This window comes from Zootoca vivipara, chromosome 2 (genome assembly GCF_965207765.1).
Source record: "Zootoca vivipara chromosome 2, rZooViv2.hap1.1, whole genome shotgun sequence".
Lineage (NCBI taxonomy): Eukaryota > Metazoa > Chordata > Lepidosauria > Squamata > Lacertidae > Zootoca > Zootoca vivipara.
The window spans coordinates 112,399,690-112,427,504 of record NC_142584.1 but is presented as its reverse complement, the minus strand read 5'-3'; the positions used below and the strand labels follow the sequence as shown (position 1 = coordinate 112,427,504).

General features: G+C 43.9%; 1 protein-coding gene across 1 annotated transcript in view; it reads left to right on the top strand.

Annotated features, from left to right (window-relative positions):
- LOC118081110 (uncharacterized) overlaps nucleotides 1–27,815 on the top strand; it is a 47,244-nt gene that overhangs the window by 4,157 nt on the left and 15,272 nt on the right. The window contains 7 exon segments of the mRNA XM_060270642.2: nucleotides 1,479–2,042; nucleotides 2,905–3,530; nucleotides 9,200–9,386; nucleotides 11,069–13,284; nucleotides 18,188–18,374; nucleotides 22,456–23,921; nucleotides 23,923–24,196. Of these exon segments, the coding sequence (XP_060126625.2) occupies nucleotides 1,479–2,042; nucleotides 2,905–3,530; nucleotides 9,200–9,386; nucleotides 11,069–13,284; nucleotides 18,188–18,374; nucleotides 22,456–23,921; nucleotides 23,923–24,196 (5,520 nt within the window).

The window sequence follows — 27,815 nt, the reverse complement described above, 5'->3', positions numbered from 1 at the left end:
GCTTTATGGAGCAGTTGCAATAACAGGAGACCACAATCCCTCCACCAGTTTATTTACCATCCTCCGACAGGTTTCACGCATGCACCTGGAGACTGCCCCAGTTAGCGGAGCCAGTGATCAGGCATGTTGGGAGTTGTAGTCTGGCCATGTCTTGAGGCCCACAGGTTCCCCAGCTCTGCCACGGAGTAAGACGTGTGTTCTCCCAAAGATCTGTCTTTGACCCTGTGCTTTTAAACTAGATTATAAACAATCTGAAGTTTGCGAGGAACCCTGATGTTTGGCCAGGCTTGCCAGTGGCACCAAATTATGGAGGGTGGTAAATATGGAAAAGTTGTGATGAGCCCCAAAAGGATCTCTCCAAACTGGGCGAACGACCAATGAAATGGCAAGTGCTGTTTGGTGTGAGTAAGTGTGAAAGTGATGCATGTCGGGGCAAGAAATCCTAGCTTCACGTATGTGCTGAATGGCCTGAGATTGTAGATACTGAACAGGAGAAGGATCTTGGGGTCATTTTGTGGATAGATCGATGAAGATGTCCATCCAGTTTGCAGCAGCTTTTTTGAAAAAAGGCAAATCCCATGTTGGGCAATCATTGGGAAGTGAGCAAATGCAAAATTGCCAGACTTATTAGAAACCTATAGTGCAACCATACTTTGAATACTGTGTATAGCTCTGATTGTCCTGTTTCAGAAAAGATATTGTAGAACTGGAAATGATCATTACAGGTGAAACTCGGAAAATTAGAATATGGTCGAAAAGTGCATTTATTTCAGTAACGCAACTTAAAAGGTGAAACCAATATACGAGATAGATGCATGACATGTAAAGCAAGATATGTCAAGCCTTTATTTGTTGTACTGTGTATTCCTGCGTATAAGACTACTTTTTAACCCAGGAAAATCTTCTCAAAAGTCAGGGGTTGTCTTATATACCAGGTTGTATTTTTTATATGGCGAGTATATCCCAAACTCTATATTTTAACTGGAAAAGTTGGGGGTCGTCTTATACGCCTAGTCGTCTTATACGCTGGAATATACGGCAATTGTAATTATTTGTCGTTAGGTGGGTGAATTATAAATGGAATGTAATTAATGAAATGTAATAGTGATGTTTGTTTTTGTTTGTTTTTGTATTATTGTAACTATTTGTTTTATTGCTGTGGAATTTCCAAAAGAAAGCATTTGTAAAAATAAAAATAAAAATGATAAATAATAAGTTGCATTACTGAAATAAATGCATTTTTCGACGATATTCTGATTTTCCGAGTTTCACCTGTATTCTTCCATTTATTACCTGTCCTTCACCAGCAGGTCCCAGGGCTAGTTACCACTATTTAAACTTCAAAATTAATAAAAGTTAAAGATTACCATCACAGGAATAGGGTCGGCTCTGAAAGCACACGTCTCAGGGTATCAGAGGGCAGGGTAAAAATTCAGCATTCTCCCCACAGATTCCTCAGATCGTTCTTTACCCCACAGGCAATGCAGAAACAAAGGCAAAGGAGGGAAACCTTCCGTTGCAAAGATCGAAGCAAGGAGAATTCAACTCAATACCTTTGGGGAAAGCCAGAGAGGACGACTTGCTTCATCATGACAATCGAGGCTGGCTTTTGACTCAACAGGGACTAGAAACATTCCAGCAGTCTGTGCCTTGTGAGGAAGTGGACACAATCGTATGTGACAGCCCTGTGAAACAGGGACCCGTTGAGGGCGAAAGAAGAAATATGTGCGTTGACTGTGAAAATCTGTGCCATAGCTTCAATTTCCCCAAGAGTCAGAGGATGCAAATGGGAGAGGACCCCAACCACTGCAGTCTGTGTGGGAAAGCCTTGAGGAGCGGCCCCTCCCTCACTGCGCGCAAGGGGGCTTTCCCAGGAGAGAAACCGTACCGGTGCTCTGAGTGTGGGAAGAGCTTTGGCTGGAAATCGTCACTCACTTCACACAAAAGGATCCACTCGGGGGAGAAGCCATACAGGTGCTCCGAGTGCGGGAAGAGCTTTGGAATCAGCTCCCAGCTGGTGAGGCACAAGAGAATCCACACAGGTGAGAGAAACTTTCCCATTGCCCCGACTGCACTAAGAGCTTCAGCCTCTCCTGACACACGGGAGAACCGCCATGGGGGGAGAAGAACGATCTGAAATATTTTCCTTGAAGCTTGAATTTGTTTTATTCTGTATTGTTTTGTTTGATGTGTTGTATAAAATATAACGCTGTGCGCTAAACCACTGAGCCTAGGGCTTGCTGATCAGAAGGTCGGCGGTTCGAATCCCTGTGACGGGGTGAGCTCCCGTTGCTTGGTCCCAGCTCCTGGCAACCTAGCAGTTCGAAAGCACGTCAAAATGCAAGTAGATAAATAGGAACCGCTATAGCGGGAAGGTAAACGGCGTTTCCATGTGCTGCTCTGGTTTGCCAGAAGCGGCATTGTCATGCTGGCCACATGACCTGGAAGCTATACGCCGGCTCCCTCGGCCAATAATGCGAGATGAGCGTGCAACCCCAGAGTCGGTCACGACTGGACCTAATGGTCAGGGGTCCCTTTACCTTTACCTTATAAAATATAAAGCGGTATAGAAATGAAATGAGTAATAAGGATAATTTCATTGCCAAAAGTAAAAAATGGCACCTCGGCATTCCATTGTGGTGACCATAGCCTAGGTCTCAGGTGCAACTTGGGGATTAACTTATATATCGTGAGTTTTTAATACTGCTATGGAAAGATGCCATCAGCAGGGCTTCCTCTCCCACTAATAAGGCTGAAGGTGGCTGAAGCACAAGATGGCGGTTGTGGAGCCTCGGTTTCCGGTATTTTCTCTTGATTTCCCTTGATCATAATTATATTATCACTCCCCTCACCTCACCCTGGAAAAAATCCAGTTAACCGCTCCACCTGTTTCTTTGTTGTTAGATCATTTGGTTGCAATGCCATCGCACAAGAAGAGGAAGATAGATTTGGAGTGCCGCATTTTCAATAAGAAATGGACGCATGACTATTTCTTTGTGGAGCTGAAAGGCATGCCCGTGTGCCTCATTTGTGGTGAGGCCCTTTCCATCCTGAAGAAGGCCAACCTGCAGAGGCACTACAGGACGAAGCACATCCAGTACGAGGAGTTCCAAGGGCAGCTGCGCGAGGAGAAGGTCAAGGCGCTGAAAACGGACCTGCACGCCCAGCAAGGCATCGCCCCGGAACCAAGGAAGGAAATGGACAGCGTGGAGCAAGCCAGCTTCGTGGTGAGCGAGCTGGTCTCCAAAAAGCTGCGCCCGCTCTCCAGAGGCGAGCTGGTGAAGGAGTGCATTGTGGCCACCGCCGCTCTCTTGGCCCCGGAGAAGCTGAAGCTCTTTGAGAGCGTGAGCTTCTCTCGCAGGAAGGGGCCAGCTCACAGCAAGAACTCGGCTCGGGGAATGGAGGGGTCTCTTGCAAAGGGGCCCCGGGGGCCCCGATTACCAGAGGCGAACTTGGAAAGCCAGCTGCTAGCAGCCACGTTGTTGATGCCGCCAGACAAAAGGAGGCTTGAAAAAGAAACACAGCCGCAAGTGTCACACTGAAAAGCCTGCTGAGTTGAATGTTTAACATTGTTATATATATATATTCTCTTCTTTATTTTTTCTTAAGTTCAGCACCATCATTTTATCGTTTGTATGCCGCCCATCTAAACTGCATTGCCCTACTACTCTGGGTGGCTTCCAACAAAATATTAGAAACACACGAGCCCTCAAACAGTAAAATCTTCTTCAGCTGTGAAGTTATACAAGTTTTACATTTTTTATCTTGCAGATTATAGAAGATGGTTCTGGAATTGGTTGGCTCTGCTTAACACTCTGCCAAGCAATAGGCATCAGTCCCCACTGCTTCTGTTTGGACCCCACTCCCCACAAAATCGATTTTTCCAATGGGTCACTGGCCTTTCACTTAACAAACAACGAAAGGTTCCCCACAACTAAGTGTTTAAATGGAAGCTGGTGCCAAAGGTAGAGGCAAATGGTTGCAGTGTATTAACCTATATTGCTTGCTTATAATCCTTTTTTCTTCTGTGACGGACCTTCAAGCCACCGACCTGCTTTGTGAGGCAGGGATTGGGTGGTCTTTCCTTTTTGAGGCGCAGTTTGTTCCTTTGTATGGTCAAACATGAAAAGTAAAAGTGAGCCAGCACGACAAAACGGTTACAGAATATTTACCTGGTGAAAGGCTGGCAACCTGTGGCCCCTCCAGATGTTGTTAGATTGCAACTCACGTCTTCCTTGGCTGTCGGCCATCCTGGCTGGGACTCATGGGAGCTGGAGTCCAATGATCTCTGAAGCGCCACAGGTTTCCCTGCGTCTAGGTCCACAAATGCCGGGGACAATTCAAATCCCTCCTCAGTTGTGAAGCTCTCTGACTGATTTAAAGCCAGTCACCATCTTTATGCGAAACCTACCTCGCAGGGTTGCTGCGTGCGTGAAAGCAATATATCTTGCAGTGGCCTTGATGAGGGAAGTATGCAAGAGAAATGTACTTCATAGGTAAAAAGACAGGAAATAGTTCTGAATCTGATTGAAAAGGAAGTATTTGTCTCCAAATAGCATATAGCTGGGGCCCAAGTGTTGTTGAACTCCAGTGGAAGTCTCAGCATCTGGTTCCACAGCCCTCTTCACTCTCTCATTGTAAACCTCCAGGTGACAGGAACCAGCCAATGCCTTATAGTTAAGAAACAGACTGCCAGGAGCTGAGATTGCAAGTCGCCAATCTGGGAAATTTAGGCGAGCATCAACATTGGTTTCCATGTTTATGAATGTTGATTTGGATCAAATCGTCTGAGGTGTGGAAATATTAGGGGAAATATCTGCTTGGGATAGTTTTGACAGCAATTAGAGGAACTGGGAATATTTCTAGGTCCATCAGCAAATAGCTAGAGAGGATTAAGGTTTGTGTTGCTGGGGTGTGGGAGGAATTAGGCCTTGTTTCTTGTGTGACAGATAAAGCGATTCCATAGTTCTTAAGGGTGAAAGTTTGCTGCCTGTCAAAATGATGGTTGAGCCTTTTTTTCCTTTCAAAAAACCAAACCAAAACAACCCAAACATGGCAGCTGGTCTACTCAAGCAGGAAAATATAAGGTTCATTTGTGAAGTTACCTGTTTCGCTCTGAGCTTTGTTTACATCTGTCCTTTTTAGCAAACAAATCCACGTAATTGTTGGTGGCTGTTATGTTCTTGTCAAATAGAACTAATTAAAAGTTTTTACTGTTAAAAAAATTGTGAGAAATACTTTCAGCTGAAAATGCAAACACACTGATCCTGATCCCTGTACAGTCTTACCTTGGTTCCCGAATTTAATCCATTCTGGGAGTCCATTCGACTCCCGGAACCATTCGAGAACCAAGGCGCGGCTTCCGATTGACGGCAGGAGCTTCCTGCACTCAGTCAGAAGCTGTGTCGGATATTCGACTTCCGAAATGTTCAAGTTGCAAGGGGACTGTATTATATACACTACAGTTGGGTTGAAACAGCACTCTTTACACTTACCTGATTTGCACATAATAATTTATAATAATTATTATTTATTACTTATACCCCTCCCATCTGACTGGGTTACCCCAGCCACTCTGGGCAGGTTCCAACAAAATATTAAAATACATTAAAAGCTTCCCTAAACAGGGCTGCCTTCAGATGTCTTCTAAAAGTCTGGTAGTTATTTTTCTCTTTGACATCTGGTGGGAGGGCGTTCCACAGGGCGGGTGCCACTACCAAGAAGTTCCAATGCCTGGTTCCCTGTAACTTGGCTTCTCGCAGCAAGGGAACCGCCAGAAGGCCCCCGTAGCTGGACTTCAGTCTCCGGGCAGAACGATGTGGGTGGAGACGCTCCTTCAGGTATACTGGACCGAGGCAGTTTAGGGCTTTAAAGGTCAGCACCAACACTTTGAATTGTGCTCGGAAACGTACTGGGAGCCAATGTAGGTCTTTCAAGATCGGTGTTATGTGGTGCCAAGGGTGGAGAAATTCAGACCTGGGGGGCCAATTGCACATTTGGTTTGTGGTCCTCATAATGCACCCCACCCCCTTCCATGGCTCTACTTTGCACCTTAGCAGCCGGGATGTGCCTTTAAACTCCTGACAATGCCTCCTCCTTGCCTGGATAGAGGGCAGTGTTGTGTGTGCATTTGTGTCTCAGATATATCCTCCTGTATAAGGCAAAACTGTTCAAACTATGGCACTACATCTTTTTTGCTTTAAAAAGAAAGCATTGAAAGAACAGTTGCTTTTAAAATTTATTGCTTTATTTTTCACAACATAACACAAAGAAAAGAACTTCCCCTCTCTCCAGCCAGTGTGGTAGAGTAGTTAAGAACGGTAGTCTCATAATCTGGTGAACCGGGTTCGCATCTCCACTCCTCCAAGTGCAGCTGCTGGGCTAGTCACACTTCTCTGAAGTCTCTCAGCCTCAGTCACCTCACAGAGTGTTTGTTGTGGGGGAGGAAGGGAAAGGAGAATGTTAGCCGCTTTGAGACTCCTTACGGTAGTAATAAAGCGGGATATCAAATCCAAACTCCTCCTCTTCTTCTTCCTAACATAGTAAAATTGCCCTTCATTTTTCTCAGTACTTCCCATGAAGAATATTTCTTTCACACCCATAACGTATATTTGGTGCACACTTAAAGAACACTGTCCCTCCCAAAAGATTCATGGGAGCCGTTGCATGGGAGGTATTCTTTGACAGTTAGTTAGTCTGGCTGCTGCGTGCCGCTGTTCACTGTTCCTGTGTTTCTGTGAGGAGAATACAGGACACTGCAAAAGACATCGTTTGTAATGAGTGTGCAATAAGCCAGAGAGAGAGAGAGAGATCCATCCCTATAATGTAAACAGGGAGACTTCTGTCCAGGAGATTTCTGTATAAAGAACTCTTTGCTGAGGTGGAAGTGGGGACTAAGTGAGGTTGGAGTGGAACCATGTTATCGTGAACATGAGAAGGTAAAATATGCTCTCCATTTCAATATTTATTAAATTTTATTTATCCAGTTACGCAGAAGAGTTATTAGACTTTTTATTTTGCTGTGAGCTACCTCATACATTGCAAGAAATGGATCCTGAGACCAATGATCCCGCTCCTTAAAATACAATCTGAAAAAAATTGATGAAGCAGTAAAGAGTATTGAGGACAATACAATAGTCCCGCCTCTGTTTACATGTCTAGCTTGTACTCCTCCCCAGAGTTGCCTCGACTTCCGGCTTCACCAGCAGAGATAAAATCGGGCTTTGCAAAGGAGGGAGGGAAGGAGGCGGGGAGCGGCGCTGCATCGTGGAGAGGCGGAAGAGGCGGCTGCTTCCTAATTAAGGCCCTTAATTAAACGGGGTCAATCCCTGCCTCCCACGCAGGGGCTCCCATTCCCGCCGCTGCTGCCGACGCCGTTGCCCTCAAGATTTCGGGTGAGTGCAAAGCCAATGGTGGGGAAGGAGGGAAGGGGCTTTGGGAGGGGGTCCAGGATGAGAAGCCCCGGGACGGGGAGAGGCAGCCCTGCACAAGCTCCGGGCGGAGAGAAGAGAAAGGAGGAAATGGAGCTCGTCTTTTAAAAGGGGGCCTTGAAGGCGGTGGGGGGGAGAGAGAAGCTTCCTCCTGTATGGATCTGGTGCAACGGGAGTTGCATTGAAAGAGGCGGGAAAGGGGGAGGGGTGGGCATTGCCAGCCAGGATCACCTTAATAATAGTATTAATTTTAATATCTGTACCTGGTTCCGTGTGCTGTTCTGGTTTGCCAGAAGCGGGTTTGTTATGCTGGCCACATGACCTGGAAGCTATACGCCGGCTCCCTCGGCCAATAACGCGAGATGAGCGCCGCCACCCCAAAGTCGGTCATGACTGGACCTAATGGTCAGGGGTCCCTTTACCTTTACTCCCACCGCATGAAAGGCAGAGGTCTTGTTCATTCACAATCCCAGTAAACCATGTGTGTATCTGAAGTGAACCAAGCACTGCAGCTCCTTCCACTCTCACTGTGCTGCTGCAATAAAAGGCAGCAGAGGAGGAAAAGGATGGGTTTGAAGGCTCTTTCCAGCTCTCTCCTCTGAGCAACAAGAGCAAAGTGTGTTTGCAGGGCAGGAGGAGAGAGAAGGAGTCAGCGAGGGTGGAGGGAGCAGTGGGCAGTTCCATCGCGTCTCCCAGGGGATCCTGATGCAAGCAAGGGACTTCCTTCTCCGTGCAAGGGCCACCAGTGTATTCAGAGCAGTCCTTTGCAGATTAACTCTTAAGTTCCATGTAATGAAAACACACACACACACACACACATACATATTCCCCTCACACATATACCCCTGACCATTAGGTCCAGTCGTGACCGACTCTGGGGTTGCAGCACTCATCTTGCTCTATTGGCCAAGGGAGCCAGCGTACAGCTTCCTGGTCATGTGGCCAGCATGACAAAGCCTCTTCTGGAGAACCAGAGCAGCACACGGAAACGCCGATTACCTTCCCACTGGAGCTGTTCCTATTTATCTACTTGCACTTTGACGTCTTTTCGATCTGCTAGGTTGGCAGGAGCTGGGGCCAAACAATGGGAGCTCACCCCATTGCAGGAATTCGAACTGCCAAGCTTCTGATCACTGTGGTTTAACCCACAGCGCCACCCGCTTCCCCATACATATACATACACACATACAATTTTTTAATTAGTTTTCAGTTACAATAATCCAATAAAAGCCTCATTGTCACAACACCAAATTATAATACAAATTATAATACAATTAATAATGCCAATTGTTCAGATGCAAATGATACAATTTTGTTGGTCCCCAATTGATAGCTGGATGATTTACTTTAATTCTGCATTCCAAAAATCTTACTACGTACAGTGGTACCTCACAAGACAAATTTAATTAGTTCCGCAGGTCAATACGTTTTACGAAAAATTCGTCTTGCGAGGCACAGTTTCCCATAGGAATGTATTGAAACTTAATGTGTTCCTATGGTCTCCGGGGGACTAGCAATCCATTCCAGAGCAAGAGCCAAGTAGCAAGGCAAACTGAGTGAAACCTGTTCCCCCATCCCTGGGGGGGGGGATTTGCAATGGTGATTACGTTGAATCATCCTTGTTTTTTATTTGATAATGATCTCCCGCTGTCCTAGGAGTTGCCTCCATTAAGGCAGACCGGGAACCAGAAGCCCCATGGGCAGGAGAATCCCTGCAGGGGCTCTGAAACTCCCTTTTCTTCCTCCCTCCCTCCCTCCCTCCCTCCCAGGAAGCTGCCACTTGCTCTGGCTTCTGGGTTCCTCAGGAAGCTGAGCATACAAACCTAGCTGAGACTGAACCTGCAAAACTAGCCAGGATGGAAGGAGGACGATGGACGGTTGACCTCGTCAGGCGGTCTCCCGCATCCCTCCCCACAACCTCTGAGCATTCCCTTCCAGGACCATGGGAGAAATCTGGTGAGTTCTAGGGGAGAGGAGATGGGGACAGGGATGGATGGATGGATGGATGGATGGTGGCGGGAGAAAGAGGAGACAAAAGGCAGGGAGTTCTTGACAGGAAGACTGAAGGGGTGAAGCCTTCTCCAAAGTAGCTCTTTGTTTTTGGAATCCCTTTCATAAAGTAGTGGAGCAGATTTTTTTCCTGTTTCATTCCACTGTGTGGAATGAAAAAGTGGGTCAGAACCTCCGGCCTAAAAATATTAATATTCTAAGCTGTCAACTAAACTCCTATTTGAGTTTTTAAATGTATAACTACCGTAAGTCTGTTTTCTGTTGTAATTCCTTTTTGTCTTGCTCTTTCAGTTTTTTTACCAAAAACTTACCGGTAGTCTTATTCTTATTTATTTTAAAGCCTGAATTCCTGTATCTTTTCTAACACCTTCGGTAGAGTATTTTTGGGATCCTCCACTATAATTACAAGGTCAACTGCAAAAGCTTTTAATTGTTGTGTTTTATTTCCTACTGTTATTTAATTAATTTCTTTCCTCTAATCTCTCTCTCCAGGGCCTCTAGTACCAAATTAAATAATAATGGTGATAGGGGGGACATCATTGTCCTGTCCCTTTCATTATTTTACACTTTTCATTTATAACCTTATTAACAATCAGCATGGCCTGTTGCTCAGAATAAATGGCATCAATTCCTCTCCCAAATGCTCCCCCAAAATTCATTTTATTCTATAAAAGCCCATGAGACATTATCAAAATCCTTTTCAGCATCTATAAACATTGAGGACACATTATCTCATTTCTTACTTCCAAATATTAAATAATATCAATTATATTCCTTATGTTATCCTTCATCTGACATCCTGAGAGAAGCTGGACTGATTGTGATGAATTATTTCTGCTAAAACACCTTTCATTCTATTGCCCAAAGTGTTCGCAATACTTTAAATGGAGTATTTTCTGACCTCTAAGTCCAAGAATTATTGAGTTGTGGTCCCAAAGCGTTCTTGGTTGTATTTCTCCTTTTTTAATTTATTGGCCTCCATCCTACAGGAGACAGTGATGGCCAGCAACTTGGATAGCTTGAGAAAAGGAATTTAACTGATAGCTATGCTTTGCCCTCATGGTCCAGGGCAATAATGCTTCTTAATACTAGTTTCTGGAAAGCACAGGAAGGCAGAGGGTTCTTGTGCTCCAATTCTGCTTGCTGGTTTCCCACATGCACCTGGTTGGCCCCTGTGAGAACAGGATGCTGGACTAGGTGGGCCTTTGCCCAATCCAGCAGGCTCTTCTTATGTTCCAATATATTGCAATATTTTTACAGTTACATGTGGCATAATAACACTTAGGTTTTACTTATTACTCAGATGAGAGACTTCTACTCGAGCCTGAGATCATTTCCTCACTTGAAAAAGAAAAATACAGATATGTGTCTAATAAGCCAATTCCACAATAGATCTGTATTATAAAATGGTGTTGCCATATTGTGTGAATGGAGTCATCTTATGTTCCTCTTGCCACTGCTTTCCTGTCTCATCTGCTTTCCTAAAAAAATAGAACATAAGAGAGAACAATGGACAAGGATACAGTGTTAAATAGGAGAAGGTGCAGATTGGGATTGACGTGTGTTCAGTTCCATTTTTGTCTTTCCTGAGAATCTAACAGGTTTCTGCCCCCCCCCCTCCCAAACAGATCAGAATTCTATGGAGCCACCTGTGAATTCATTGGGAAGAACAAAGAAACAGTTTAAATGCAGGGAATGTGGAAAGAGCTTCAGTAGAAGTGGATACCTTAGAAGACATCAACGAACTCACACAGGGGAGAAACCATTTGAATGTATTGAATGTGGAAAGAGCTTCAGTCAAAATGGATACCTTAGAAGACATCAACGAACTCACATGGGGGAGAAACCATTTGAATGTATTGAATGTGGAAAGAGCTTCAGTCAAAGTGGAGACCTTAGAACACACCAACGAACTCACACGGGGGAGAAACCATTTAAATGTATTGAATGTGGTAAGAGCTTCAGTGAAAGTGGAACACTTAGAAAACATCAACGAACTCACACAGGGGAGAAACCATTTAAATGTATTGAATGTGGTAAGAGCTTCAGTCAAAGTGGAGACCTTAGAACACACCAACGAACTCACACAGGGGAGAAACAAATTAAATGTATTGAATGTAGAAAGAGCTTCAGTAAGAATGTAGCCCTTAGAAGACATCAACAAACTCACACAGGGGAGAAACCATTTGAATTTATTGAATGTGGAAAGAGCTTCAGTCAAAGTGGAGAACTTAGAACACACCAAGAACCTCACATGGGGGAGAAACCATTTGAATGTATTGAATGTGGAAAGAGCTTCAGTCAAAGTGGAGAACTTAGAACACATCAACAACCTCACATGGGGGAGAAACCATTTGAATGTATTGAATGTGGAAAGAGCTTCAGTCAAAGTGCAGCACTTAAAACACACCAACGAACCCACACGGGGGAGAAGCCATTTAAATGTATTGAATGTGGTAAGAGCTTCAGTCAAAGTGCAGCACTTAGAATACATCAACGAACTCACACAGGGGAGACACCATTTAAATGTATTGAATGTGGTAAGAGCTTCAGTGAAAGTGGAGCACTTAGAAGACATCAACGAACTCACACAGGGGATAAACCATTTAAATGTATTGAATGTGGTAAGAGCTTCAGTCAAAGTGGAGACCTTAGAACACACCAACGAACCCACACGGGGGAGAAGCCGTTTAAATGTATTGAATGTGGTAAGAGCTTCAGTCAAAGTGGAGACCTTAGAACACACCAACGAACCCACACGGGGGAGAAGCCATTTAAATGTATTGAATGTGGTAAGAGCTTCAGTCGAAGTGCAGCACTTAGAATACATCAACGAACTCACACAGGGGAGAAACCATTTAAATGTATTGAATGTGGAAAGAGCTACGGTCAAAGTGGAGCACTTAGAATACATCAACGAACTCACACAGGGGAGAAACCATTTGAATGTATTGAATGTGGAAAGAGCTTCAGTAAAAATGGAGCCCTTAGAAGACATCAACGAACTCACACAGGGGAGAAACCATTTGAATTTATTGAATGTGGAAAGAGCTTCAGTCAAAGTGGAGAACTTAGAACACACCAACGACCTCACATGGGGGAGAAACCATTTGAATGTATTGAATGTGGAAAGAGCTTCAGTCAAAGTGGGAAACTTAGAAGACATCAACGAACTCACACGGGGGAGAAACCATTTAAATGTATTGAATGTGGTAAGAGCTACAGTCATAGTGGAGCACTTAGAATACATCAACGGACTCACACAGGGGAGAAACCATTTGAATGTATTGAATGTGGAAAGAGCTACAGTCATAGTGGAGCACTTAGAATACATCAACGGACTCACACAGGGGAGAAACCATTTGAATGTATTGAATGTGGAAAGAGCTACAGTCATAGTAGAGCACTTAGAATACATCAACGAACTCACACAGGGGAGAAACCATTTAAATGTATTGAATGTGGAAAGAGCTACAGTCATAGTGGAGCACTTAGAATACATCAACGGACTCACACAGGGGAGAAACCATTTGAATGTATTGAATGTGGAAAGAGCTTCAGTCAAAATGGATACCTTAGAATACATCAACGAATTCACACGGGGGAGAAACCATTTAAATGTATGGAGTGTGGAAAGAGCTTCAGTCAAAATGGACACCTTAGAAAACATCAGCTAACACACACGATGAAAACTACAGATGTATTGAATGTAGAAAGGTCTTCAGAGGGAATGGAGACCTTAATATTCATTAGCAAATTCACCCAGGGGGGAAACAACAACAATAATAATAATAATAACAACAACAACAACAACAATAATAATTTATTTATTCCCCAGCCACTCTGAGCGGGTTCCAACAGAAAAATAAAACAGAGTATGTATGGAGTGTTCCACTCAGGGTTCACTGCTTACATCAAGAAACTCATAAAGGGGAAAATCAGTTGTAAATGCATGGAGTGTGTGAGTTGTCCTAGTGTTTTGTACGTAAATTTGTATGCACATAGATATGTATTAAAGTAATGAATGTCACCTATACTAAATGTACAAAATAAGTGTCAACTTGTTGCTATATAAATAGGAAGAGAGTGTGAATCTGGAATGTTCAAGGTGTGTGTTGGATCTGTTGAGTTTTGAGGTCATCCCTTCTCTGCCAAAATGATGGGCTGCCTTTGTCTTCTAGATCAGCATTCCAGGCGCTCATAACTTGAACTTTGTATAATCCATTTAAGACCTTTTTATTGATAGCATTTTCCAGCTGAATGAAAAGGTCTTTGTGTTATATGTTCATTTAGCATTCCTTTTAAAACTCATCTCCTATTTTCTTTGCTCTTGTGTACCTGTTTTGAGCTGTTTTTATTAAATATTTTCTGCATTGGCTTTTGACCTGTGGAAGGTGGCCAGTAAGGGTGTTTTTTGTGTTTCTTAGTTCACAGAAATGTTTTAGAGGAATGGGTGAAAGAATTAGGGCTAGGGACTGAGGAGTGGGAGACATATTTGTTGTGAATGCGGGAGATGGAGAGGGAGACAAGAGAAGCTCAGTTATTTGGTCAGGGCTGTGGCTAACGGCCTTGGTCCAGGTTTTCTGGGAATTGTAGTCTTGGGATGTCCAATTGTAGTTGGCCGAGGAGGCTCAGAAACCTCTGAGAGGTTCCTCCCAGAACTACAGTTCCCAGAGTTTGTGGGACGTGAAGATGGCTGTCAAGTCTCTGGACAGAGGTCGGCAACCTAAGGCCCGTGGGCCGGTTCCGGCCTAAATGGGTTCTGGATCTGGCCCATGGAAGGTCCAGAAATCACCACATGGTTCTGATTCATATCGTTTGGGCTGCGCCATTTTTTTCTCTCTGCCTTACGGCGGCACCTCCTCCCTCTCTCCTGCCTTCTGCCTTCTCCCCTGCCATGCAGAGGAAGGGGGCTAGCATTTGATTGGTTCCAGCTGCATTGTTTCACTCTGATTGGTTGCAGCTTTCTTTCCTCCTCCCTCCCTCCTCGTAGAGACAAGAGGAAGGGGCCTGGGCTTTGTTCGTTCCAGCGTGATGGCTTGACGGGGGCCATTTAAGGCAGCCCTCTCTGGCCCTCCCCTGGCTCACTGTTCATGAATATAAAAAAACCCTCAAAATGTGACAAATGTTTGTGGGGCCTCCACCTGTTGTTGCTGCTGAGGGGGGCCCTGGATCTCTGCTCCAAATGTCTGCCTTGATGGTAGCAGGATGGGAGAAGTCAAGTGCCCAGAATGAAAAAGGAAAAGTATTTTCTGCATCTTTCTTGAATGAAATGGGTATGTCTGAAACCTGAAGTGCCTGTAACCCGAGGTACCACTGTATAGAGTAAGGTTAAAATTTATGATTTTAGGAACTGCTAAAGATGATTAAAAATGAAATTCAGAAAGGGGGGACTTGAAATGTTAAGGAATATATTGAAAAGAATAGATTTTATATGTAATATGTTTGTAGTGTTGGTTTTGTTTTTTGTATTGTTCTGTATTGGTTTTTTTATTTTGTAGTGTATTTTAATGCGTAATGTGTTTCTGTTGTTATAACATGAATAAAAAAAATTGGGGGAAAATGAACATTGTTTGCAATCTGCTACTTTAGCATGTTCATCTAATTGTAAGCCTGTTGAAGACTGTTCTGCAGTAAAGCTTTGTAAATTATTCTTGTGATGGAGAGAACTCATTTCCACACAAGGTCCAGATCAGGAATTCCAATGAACAACTTTAACAAGTACTTGAAGAACTAAACCACGATGTAGCCGTGCTCTTTTCCATCCCTTTCCAGGAATTGCAACAATCTGTTCCTCCAAATGGGTCTGCCTTCATTGCAGTCAACTGAAGGCAATCAACTATGCCCTGGCGGCCCCGATCTTTCTCACTGCCAATGAAAACGAATGAATAGAAGGAGAACCTATGCATGTGGCACCGATACTAAGACTTTGAATATGCACTCTGTAAAATAATGAAAGTTTATTTCCCCCTTCTCCCCCTCACTCTCTATCCCCACTTCTCAACTCCCCAACCTTATACTGTATGCAACATTATAGTCTGCCTGTGTGTGAATTTTGATGATATCCAAAGTAACAGAGTAGCTTATAGCTAAGAAGCTAAATAGCTGTTCTAGGTGATAGTTCCTTTTTACAGACTACAATGTCCAGACTCTTGGTATTCAAAAAAACTTTACTTTCATAAACATACCGTGTTTCTCCAAAAATAAGACACCGTCTTATATTTATTTTAACTCAAAAAAACCCACGGTGGCTTATTTTCAGGGGATGTCTTTTTTATATTAAGTATGGTACAGTTTAACCTACAAGGTTAAACTGCCTATCACTATGACTTATTTTCGGGGTACGTCTTATTTTCGGAGAAACACGGTATAACTGAGAATAATATATTTACAATCTCATGCTTATGAGGTTTTTCCATATTAACATTTAGTGATCTTTCTCTGTTTCACTTCAGACATAAAAATAATAATAATAATTTATTATTTATACCCCACCCATCTGGCTGGGTCTCCCCTGCCACTCTGGGTGGCTTCCAACAAAATATTAAAATACATGAGAGGCTTCCCTAAACAGGGCTGCCTTCAGATGTCTTCTAAAAGTCTGGTAGTTATTTTTCTCTTTGACATCTGGTGGGAGGGTGTTCCACGGGGTGGGTGCCACTACCAAGAAGTTCCAATGCCTGGTTCCCTGTAACTTGGATTCTCGCAGCAAGGGAACCGCCAGAAGGCCCCCGTAGCTGGACTTCAGTCTCCGGGCAGAATGATGGGGGTGGAGACGCTCCTTCAGGTATACAGGACCAAGGCAGTTTAGGGCTTTAAAGGTCAGCACCAACACTTTGAATTGTGCTCGGAAACGTACTGGGAGCCAATGTAGATTTTTCAAGACCGGTGTTATGTGGTGCCAAGGGTGGAGAAATTCAGACCTGGGGCGCAATTGCACATGTGGTTTGTGGTCCTCATAATGCACCCCACCCCCTTCCATGGCTCTGCTTCGCACCTTTGCCAGCCGGGATGTGTCTTTAAACTCCTGACAATGCCTCCTCCTTGCCTGGATAGAGGGCAGTGTTGTGTGTGCATTTGTGTCTCAGATATATATTCCTATACAAGGCAAAACTGTTCAAACTATGGCACTACACCTTTATTTGCTTTAAAAAGAAAGCATTGAAAGCACGGTTGCTTTTAAAATTGATCGCTTTATTTTTCACAACATAACACAAAGAAAAGAACTTCCCCTCTCTCCAGCCAGTGTGGTGTAGTAGTTAAATACGGTAGTCTCATAATCTGGTGAACCGGGTTCGCATCTCCACTCCTTCAAGTGCAGCTGCTGGGCTAGTCACACTTCTCTGAAGTCTCTCAGCCTCAGTCACCTCACAGAGTGTTTGTTGTGGGGGAGGAAGGGAAAGGAGAATGTTAGCCGCTTTGAGACTCCGTAGGGTAGTAATAAAGCGGGATATCAAATCCAAACTCCTCCTCTTCTTCTTCCTTACATATTATAATTGCCCTTCATTTTTCTCAGTACTTCCCATGAAGAATATTTATTTCACACCCATAACGTATATTCGGTGCACACTTAAAGGACTTGGTCCCTCCCAAAAGATTCATGGGAGCCGTTGCATGGGAGGTATTCTTTGACAGTTAGTTAGTTAGTCTGACTGTCTGCTGCATAGTTACAGGTAGGTAGCCGTGTTGGTCTGAGTCGAAGCAAAATAAAAAAATTTCTTCAGTAGCACCTTAAAGACCAACTAAGTTTTTATTTTGGTATGAGCTTTCGTGTGCATGCATACATATCTGACGAAGTGTGCATGCACATGAAAGCTCATACCAAAATAAAAACTTAGTTGGTCTTTAAGGTGCTACTGAAGGATTTATTTTGTCTGCTGCATGTCACTGTTCACTTTTCCTGTGTTTCTGTGGTGTGTTTCTGTGAGGAGAATACAGGACCCTGCCAAAGACATCGTGTGTAATGAGCATAGCTGCCAAGTTCTCCCTTTTTTTAAGGGAAATTCCTTTATGCTGAATAGGCTTCCTCGGGAGAAAAGGGGAAACTTGGCAGCTATGGTAATGAGTGTGCAATAAGCCAGAGAGAGAAAGAGTGATCCCTCCCTATAATGTAAACAGGGAGACTTCTGTCCAGGAGATTTCTGTATAAAGAACTCTTTGCTGAGGTTGAAGTGGGGACTAAGTGAGGTTGGAGTGGAACCATGTTTGCATGAACATGAGAAGGTTACAGGTAGGTAGCCGTGTTGGTCTGCGTCGAAGCAAAATAAAAAAAATTCTTCAGTGGCACCTTAAAGACCAACTAAGTTTTTATTTTGGTATGAGCTTTCGTGTGCATGCACACTGAAGAAGAAGTGTGCATGCACACGGAAGCTCATACCAAAATAAAAACTTAGTTTGTCTTTAAGGTTCCACTGAAGGATTTTTTTTATGAGAATTTTTATAAGGTGCCACTGAAGGAATTTTTTAATGAGAAGGTTAAATATGCTCTCCATTTCAATATTTATTAAATTTTATTTATCCATTTACGCAGAGTTATTAGACTTTTTATTTTGCTGTGAGCTACCTCATACATTGCAAGAAATGGATCCTGAGACCAATGATCCCGCTCCTTACAATACAATCTGGAAAAAATTGATGAAGCAGTAAAGAGTATTGAGGACAATACAATAGTCCCGCCTCTGTTTTCATGTCTAGCTTGAAGTCCTCCCCAGAGTTGCCTCGACTTCCGGCTTCACCAGCAGAGATAAAATCGGGCTTTGCAAAGAAGGGAGGCGGAAGAGGCGGCTGCTTCTTATTTAAGGCCCCTAATTAAACTGGGTCACTCCCTGCCTCCCACGCAAGGGCTCCCATTTCCGCCCCCGTTGCCCAGGGTCGCTGCTGCCGCCGTTGCCCTCAAGATTTCGGGTGAGTGCAAAGCCAGTGGCGGGGAAGGAGGTAAGGGGCTTTGCGAGGGGGTCCAGGGTGAGAAGAGAAAGGAAGAAAGGGGGCTGTTTTTGTGTGTGTGGAGGCTTTGAAGGCAGAGTGGGGGTGGGTTGCGCTGGGGAAAGAAAGGAGAAGCTTCCTTCTAGCGGGATCTGGTGCAAAGGGAGTTGCGTTGAAGGAGGCGTGAGAGGGGTGGGCATGGCTGGCCAGGATCGGCTTAATAATAGTATTAATTTTAATTTTAGTATCTGTACCCTGGCAGAAGACCCCTCGGAGGAGGACCTCAGTGCCCCGCCTTCCTTCCTTATCTTTAGGCACCAGGCGAAATCATTCCTCTTCCAGGCGTTTGGCTTCACAACTGCATGGGTGGGTGGGTGGGTGTGCCGTTTTTATTTCTTACTCTGGAATGCATCTCTGTGTTTTTCTATTGTAAGCTTCCAAGTGATATGCGGAGGAAGGGCAGTACAGAAATGTAAAGAATAGGAGGAAAAATAGGAATCGCTGTTGCGTTCAAGGGATCCTGATCCCTGTACAGTCTTACCTTGGTTCTCGAATTTAATCCATTCCGGGAGTCCATTCGACTCCCGGAACAGTTTGAGAACCAAGGCGCAGCTTCCGATTGACTGCATAAGAAATGGATCCTGAGACCAATGATCCCGCTCCTTAAAATACAATCTGGAAAAAAATTGATGAAGCAGTAAAGAGTATTGAGGACAATACAATAGTCCCGCCTCTGTTTACATGTCTAGCTTGTACTCCTCCCCAGTGTTGCCTCGACTTCCGGCTTCACCAGCAGAGATAAAATCGGGCTTTGCAAAGGAGGGAGGGAATGAGGCGGGGAGCGGCGCTGCATCGTGGAGAGGCGGAAGAGGCGGCTGCTTCTTATTTAAGGCCCCTAATTAAACGGGGTCACTCCCTACCTCCCACGCAAGGGCTCCCATTCCCGGCCCCGTTGCCCAGGGTCGCTGCTGCTGCTGTTGCCCTCAAGATTTCGGGTGAGTGCAAAGCCAATGGTGGGGAAGGAGCTTTGGGAGGGGGTCCAGGATGAGAAGCCCCGGGACGGGGAGAGGCAGCCCTGCACAAGCTCCGGGCGGGGAGAAGAGAAAGGAGGAAAGGGAGCTCGTCTTTTAAAAGGGGGCCTTGAAGGCGGTGGGGGGGGGGAGAGAAGCTTCCTCCTGCATGGATCTGGTGCAAAGGGAGTTGCATTGAAAGAGGCGGGAAAGGGGGAGGGGTGGGCATTGCCAGCCAGGATCGCCTTAATAGTATTAATTTTAATATCTGTACCTGGTTCCGTGTGCGGCTCTGGTTCGCCAGAAGCGGCTTTGTCATGCTGGCCACATGACCTGGAAGCTATATGCCGGCTCCCTCGGCCAATAACGCGAGATGAGCGCCACCACCCCAAAGTCGGTCATGACTGGACCTAATGGTCAGGGGGTCCCTTTACCTTTACTCCCACCACATGAAAGGCAGGGGTCTTGTTCATTCACAATCCCAGTAAACCATGTGTGTATCTGAAGTGAACCAGGTGCTGCAGCTCCTTCCCCTCTCACTGTGCTGCTGCAATAAAAGGCAGCAGAGGAGGAAAAGGATGGGTTTGAAGGCTCTTTCCAGCTCTCTCCTCTGAGCAACAAGAGCAAAGTGTGTTTGCAGGGCAGGAGGAGAGAGAAGGAGGCAGCGAGGGCAGAGGAGCAGTGGGTGGATCCACCTCCTCCCCCAGGGGATCCGGATGCAAGCAAGGAGCTTCCTTCTTCTCCATGCAAGGGCCACCCATGTACAGTATTCAGAGCAGTCCTTGCAGATTGACTGTTAAGTTCCATGACAACTTAACACACACACACACACACACTTTTTTAAAAAAAATTCATTTACAATAATCCAATAAAAGCCTCATTGTCACAACACCAAATTATAATACAATTAATAATGCCAATTGCTCAGATGCCAAATCATACAATTTTTTGGTCCCCACGTGTCAGGGGATCTCTGTATAGGGAGCCTCCACCTCTGCTCCTGAGCAGCACGTTGCCCAGTGAGAGCGGCAGCAGCGGGTCGGGAGAGGAGATGGAGGACACCGACGCTGGGGTGGAGGAAGGGCTCAGCGAGGCTAGAGAGCCCCTTACCCAACCTGACCAGCCGGTGGAGGAGGCAAGACAGCCACTTCTGGCGCCCGAAGTGAGGCGTGTCCCAAAATGTTGGGTTGGGGGTGGCGTTTCGGGGTGCCCAAGCTTTTATGCTGGTGTCGGAGCAGGAGGAGCCCATTGCCGGATTCTGGGAGTGACTAGACGCTCATGTTTTCAGCCTTTTCTGCACTGTAAATATGATGCACAATAAAACTGTTAAAGACAGCATGGACTGAGGCATTGTTACTCTAGAGTAGCCGCAACAACACCCTGACACCACGTGAATTGATAGCTGGATTATTTACTTTAACTCTGCATTCCAAAATCTTACTAATTCCAATTACACACAAGTCACAATAACAAACCCTTATACAGCATCTGCAATTTTAACGACTTCTGTTCATGTTAACAAATAATTTACAGTTCTAGGGGTGAAGCAGTCAAACTCTCTCTTCTTGTTCTAGTGTGTGGCTGTTATTGTGTCCATAATGTTTCTTCCTGTGCTTGTACTGTATTATGTCTATCTTTTGTTAGTTGTTGCTGTTCTCCATCATGCCTTGGGCAGAGCAAGTATTCCATTGCTGTTTCATCAGTTCTCCATTGCACCATTCCAAGCTTCATTATTTTGCACCTCAAGCAGCAGCTGCAGAAATCATACTATCAAAATAAGTATTCACCATTTTCTCTCAGCCTGGCGAGGACAGGAGAGCTAGCTATTAGTAATGAACCTTCTTTGGCAAGCTTCCAGCCCACTGTTACTTCTCCGTTCAGCCGATAAGAAGTTACAGATCCAATTAAACTAAATTTGAAGTCTTTAGCATTATTCTGTTCAGCCTGAGGATGAGAAAAAGTAGGGAAGAGTTTATCTCATAAACCTTTGGAAAATAAAGCTTCTCCCCCCATTTTTTCTTTACACACACAGTTCCATTTGATGTTATATTCCATATCCGCAATCCATTTTTCACCGTCATCGCCTATACATCTATGATGGAATGGTGTCGTTTTTCCAAATTAAAACCTTAACGAGCTTGCAACTGTTTGATTATGTAGTTCATGATCTCACCTTTTCCTCTCTCACCTTTTCCAGCAGGCCTCTGTAGATTAGTCCAAATTAAAATCTAATGAAGTCTTATTCTTATTTAGTTTAAAGCCTGAACTCCTGTATCTTTTCTAACACCTTTGGTAGAGTATTTTTGGGATCCTCCACTATAATTACCAGGTCAACTGCAAAAGCTTTTAATTTTTATGTTTTATTTCCTATTGTTATTTAATTAATTTCCTTCCTCTGATATCTCTCTCCAGGACCTCTAATACCAAATTAAATCATAATGGTGATAGGGGAACATCATTGTTCTGTCCCTTTCATTATTTTACACTTTTCTTTTATAACCTGTTGCTCAGAATAAATGGCTTCAATTCGTCTCCCAAATGCTCCCCCAAAATTCATTTTATTCTATAAAATCCCATGAGACAATATCAAAATCCTTTTCAGCATCTATAAACATTGAGGACACATTATCTCATTTCTTACTTCCAAATATTCAATAATATCAATTATATTCCTTATGTTATCCTTCATCAGACATCCTGAGAGAAGCTGGACTGATTGTGATGAATTATTTCTGCTAAAACAGAAATTTCTCCTTTTTTAATTTTTGGGCTTACATCCTACAGGAGAAAGTAATGGCCAACAACTTGGTTAGCTTGAAAAAGAGGATTAAATTGATGCCTGTGCTCTGCCTTCGCGGTCCTAGGCAATAATGTTACTTAATACTAGTTTCTGGAAAGCACAGGAAGGCAGGGGCCTCTTGTGTTCAAATCTGCTTTCCTAAAAATTTGGAACATAGAGAGGACAGTGGAGAAGGAGATGCTGTTAAAATAAGAGACGGTACAGATTGGGATTGACGTGTGTTCAGTTCCTTTCTCTCTTTTTAAAAAATCTAACAGGATTCTGTTCCCTCCCCCCCAAACAGGTCAGAATACTATGGAGCCACCTGTGCATTCATTGGGAAGAACAAAGAAACAGTGTAAATGCATGGAATGTGGTATGAGCTTCAGTGGAAGTGGAGCACTTAGAATACACCAACAAACTCACACGGGGGAGAAACCATTTGAATGTATGGAGTGCGGTAGGAGCTTCAGGCAAAATGTACACCTTAGAATACACCAACGAACTCACACGGGGGAGAAACCATTTGAATGTATTGAATGTGGAAAGAGCTACAGTCAAAGAGGAGCACTTAGAATACATCAACGAATTCACACGGGGGAGAAACCATTTGAATGTAAGCAGTGTGGAAAGAGCTTCAGGCAAAAAGGAGCACTTAGAATACATCAACGAATTCACACAGGGGAGAAACCATTTGAATGTATGCAGTGTGGAAAGAGCTTCCGTGATAATGGACACCTTAGAAAACACCAACAAACTCACACAGGGGAGAAACCATATGAATGTATGGAGTGTGGTATGAGCTTCAGTGATAATGGAAATCTTAGACGACATCAACGAACACACACAGGGGAGAAACCATTTAAATGTATTGAATGTGGTAAGAGCTTCAGTGGAAGTGGAGACCTTAGAAAACATCAACGAACTCACACGAGGGAGAAACCATTTGAATGTATGCAGTGTGGAAAGAGCTTCAGGGAAAGTAGAACACTTAGAATACACCAACGAACTCACACGGGAGAGAGACCATTTAAATGTATGGAGTGCGGTAAGAGCTTCAGGCAAACTGCAGCACTTAGAAGTCATAAACAAACTCACACAGGGGAGAAACCATTTGAATGTATGCAGTGTGGAAAGAGCTTCCGTGATAATGGACACCTTAGAATACACCAACGAACTCATACAGGGGAAAAACCATATGAATGTATGGAGTGCGGTAAGAGCTTCAGGCAAAGTGGATACCTTAGAACACATCAACGAACTCACACAGGGAAGAAACCATTTAAATGCATTGAATGTGGAAAAAGCTTCAGTCAAAATGGACACCTTAGAATACATCTACGAATTCACACAGGGGAGAAACCATTTCAATGTATTGAATGTGGAAAGAGCTACAGTCAAAGTTCAGCACTTAGAGTACATCAACGAACTCACATGGGGGAGAAACCATTTAAATGTATTGAATGTGGAAAGAGCTTCCTTCAAAGTGGATCACTTAGAATACATCAACGAACTCACATGGGGGAGAAACCATTTAAATGTATTAAATGTGGAAAGAGCTTCATTCAAAGTGCAGCACTTAGAAGACATCAACGAACTCACACAGGGGAGAAACCATTTAAATGTATTGAATGTGGAAAGAGCTTCAGTGATAGTGGGAAACTTAGAAGACACCAACAAACTCACACAGGGGAGAAACCATTTAAATGTATTGAATGTGATAAGAGGTTCAGTCAAAGTGGAGACCTTAGAACACACCAACGAACCCACACGGGGGAGAAGCCATTTAAATGTATTGAATGTGGTAAGAGCTTCAGTCGAAGTGCAGCACTTAGGAGACACCAACAAACTCACATTGAGAAACCATTTAAATGTGAAGATGGCTGTCAAGTCACTGGACATAGATCGGCAAACTAAGGCCCGTGGGCTGGTTCCGGCCAGAATGGCTTCTGGATCCGGCCTGCGGACAGTCCAGAAATCGCCACATGGTTCTGATACATATCGTTTGTCCTCCCCCGCTGTGCAGAGGAAGGGGGCTAGCCTTTGATTGGTTCCTGCAGCATTTTTCCCTCTGATTCGTTGCAGCTTTCTTTCCTCCCTCCCTCCCTCCCTCCTCGTAGAGCCAAGAGGAAGGGGCCTGGGCTTTGTTTGTGCCAGCGTAATTAGCTCGATGGCTGCAATTTAAGAAAGCCCCTCTCCAGCCCTCCCCCAGGTCGCTGTTCCTTCTGCCTCCGCCGCAGCAAGTGGTTCCGTTCTGAGTCACCCTCCCAGGATTCTGGGGTATGGGAAGCCTTGTTTCCCTGTTTTTAACTCCGCTACCAAATGTGTCTCCCCATCCAAGACAGGGAATGGAGAACACGCGTCCTCCTACAGAAGGAACCGCTCGCTGCAGAAGAACGCGTGTTCTCCACTTTTCCATCTTGATGGTGGAGATGTGTTTCGTAGCGGAGTTAAAAACAGGGAAACAAGGCTTCACACACCCCAGAACCTCTGTCCTGCGGCAAGATTTGAGGGACAGTGATACAGCCGTCTATAAGGTTGCTAGCCCCTGTCTCTGGGTATGCAAAAAAGAATTTGGAAGTGTTTGTTTTCATTCTTGGGGGTCATGCTGTTTGGCAACCCTCTCTTTTTCAAGAGCTAACTTCAGGGTTATGAGAGGCCAAGAAAAAGCCTTTCGTTAAAAAAATTCTAAATGTGAGAAATGTTTGTGGGGCCTCCACCTGTTGCTGCTGCTGAGGGGGGCCCTGGATCTCTGCCTTGCTGGTAGCAGGACGGGAGAAGTCAAGTGCCCAAAATCAAAAAGGGAAAGTATTTTCTGCATCTTTCTTGAATGAAATGGGTATGTCTGAAACTTCAGACATTTTTTAAAATAGAATAAAATGCTTGTTCTGCTTCCAAAGAAACCCTTTCAAATGCATTTTTATTCTTTGTTCATATTTTAAGAGCTGTGCTCCTGTGCAATGTAATAATACTGCAATGCAATGTCAGAATAACAAAATAATGCAACATCTCACGAGAGCCTTGTTTTTAAAATATACAACCAACTAAAAACTCCTAGAACACTAGGAGGCAGCCTAGTGATGCAAACAGAAAAAGAAAGTGACAACCTGCTTATAAGTGTCATTGTTACTTGGAAGGGAACAAACATTATAATGCTTAATGTGCATATAATGCTGTGTTTGTATGCATTGTAACTAAAATGCTGTAAAGGCAAGTTTCTCTTAGGCAAGAGGTTCCACTCTGACAAAAGAATCAGAGGAGGCTGGTAACTTTCCCAATAACTCATCGCTGGAAACAGAAGCTGCAAAGCTCTCACAGAAGGAAGCTTAAACTTGAGAAGTCAGTGGGTGCTTGCTGGAGATGGCTAGGAGAAGCAGCAGCAGTTGCAAATAAGTTATGCAGTGATGGAGAAGCTTAGGATCTCTCTCTGGGACCAGAGAGAGGAAAGTTCACTGGATTACATATACTGAAACAGAAGTCACCAGACCCTTATGTATAGTCAGGGGGTGGGGAGGGGTATTACTCAGAAGGGTGGTGAGAATGGGTAATTGGCTGATAGGAGTGGAAAACCTGTTGATGACTGTTAACAACTGTTAATGACTTCAATTGTTCTTGTAGGACAAAGCAAGGGGTGAGAAGCTTTCTTTAGCACCTAAAGTCTCTCAGGTGCTACTGGAAGGATTTTTTAAAATTTTGTTTTGATCATGTTGGAAGATTGGGAGAAGATGTGGAAAAAGGGAATAAAATTTACAGCATGTGATATATTGAGAGAAAATATGATGAAGATGATGTATAGATTGTATTTAACACCTGGTAAGTTAGCTAAATTTATCAAACATATGATAATAAATGTGGGGAATACAAGGACAAAGAATGAACCTTTTACCACATGTGGTGGACTTGCAATTGGACATTGGGAAGAAGACTTCTGGGAAAAGATTCATAACGAATTGAAAAAAGTGTTGAAAAACACATTTATTAAGAAACCAGAAGCCTTTTTACTTGGAATAGTTGGGAAAGAAATCCCCCCCCCCCAAAATGTTACATTCTTTTTGTATGCCACAGCACCTGCAATTTGATTATTAGCCAAGACTTGAAAGAAACAAGAGTTTCCAACTATAGAGGAATGGGAAATGAAGATGATGGACTTTATGGAATTTTCCGAACTGACTGGAAAACTACGTGACCAGAAAGAAGAGACAGTGGAAGAAGTTTGGAAGAAATTTAAATTATATTTGAAAAAATATTGTAATATTTGATATTTTGGAATATTTTGGGAAGTTGATATAGGCTGTCGGTTTAGAAGTAGGAATTAGAATTTAGTGAAAGAAGGTTTTAAGAATAAAAAAATTTCTTCCAGTAGCACCTTAGAGACCAATTAAGTTTGTCATTGGTATTGAGCTTTCGTGTGCATGCCCACTTCTTCAGATACACTGAAACAGAAGTCACCAGACCCTTATATATAGTGAGAGGGTGGGGAGGGGTATTACTCAGAAGGGTGGTGGGAATGGGTAATTGGCTGTGGTTTTAAGAAGTTTGGATAAGGATATAATACAGTAGTACCTCGGGTTAAGAACATAATTCGTTCTGGAGGTCTGTTCTTAACCTGAAACTCTTCTTAACCTGAGGTACCACTTTAGCTAATGGGGGCCTCCCGTTGCCGCCGCGCCGCCGCCACACGATTTTTGTTCTCATCCTGAAGCAAAGTTCTTAACCTGAGGTACTATTTCTGGGTTAGCGGAGTCTGTAACCTGAAGCGTCTGTAACCTGAGGTACCACTGTATAGAGTAAGGTTAAAATTTATGATTTTAGGAACTGCTAAAGAACTGCCTTTTTTTCCTTTCAAAAAACAAAACAACCCAAACATGGCAGCTGGTCTAGTCAAGCAGGAAAATATAAGGTTCATTTGTGAAGTTACCTGTTTCGCTCTGAGCTTTGTTTACATCTGTCCTTTTTAGCAAACAAATCCACGTAATTGTTGGTGGCTGTTATTTTCTTGTCAAATAGAACTAATTAAAAGTTTTTACTGTTAAAAAAGTTGTGAGAAATACTTTCAGCTGAAAATGCAAACACGCTGATCCTGATCCCTGTACAGTCTTACCTTGGTTTCCAAATTTAATCCATTCTGGGAGTCCATTCGACTCCTGGAACCATTCGAGAACCAAGGTGCGGCTTCCAATTGACTGCAGGAGCTTCCTGCACTCAGTCAGAAGCTGTGTCAGATATTCAGCTTCCGAAATGTTCAAGTTGCCAGGGGACTGTAGTATATAACCATATAACCTGATTTGCACATAATAATTTATAATAATAAATTATTATTTATACCCTGCCCATCTGACTGGGTTACCCCAGCCACTTTGGGCAGGTTCCAACAAAATATTAAAATACATTAAAAGCTTCCCTAAACAGGGCTGCCTTCAGATGTATTCTAAAAGTCTGGTAGTTATTTTTCTCTTTGACATCTGGTGGGAGGGTGCCACTACCAAGAATGTCCTCTGCCTGGTTCCCTGTCACTTGGGTTCTCACGGCAAGAGAACCGCCAGAAGGCCCTCGGCACTGGACTTCAGTCTCCGGGCAGAACGATGGGGGTGGAGACGCTCCTTCAGGTATACTGGACCGAGGCAGTTTAGGGCTTTAAAGGTCAGCACCAACACTTTGAATTGT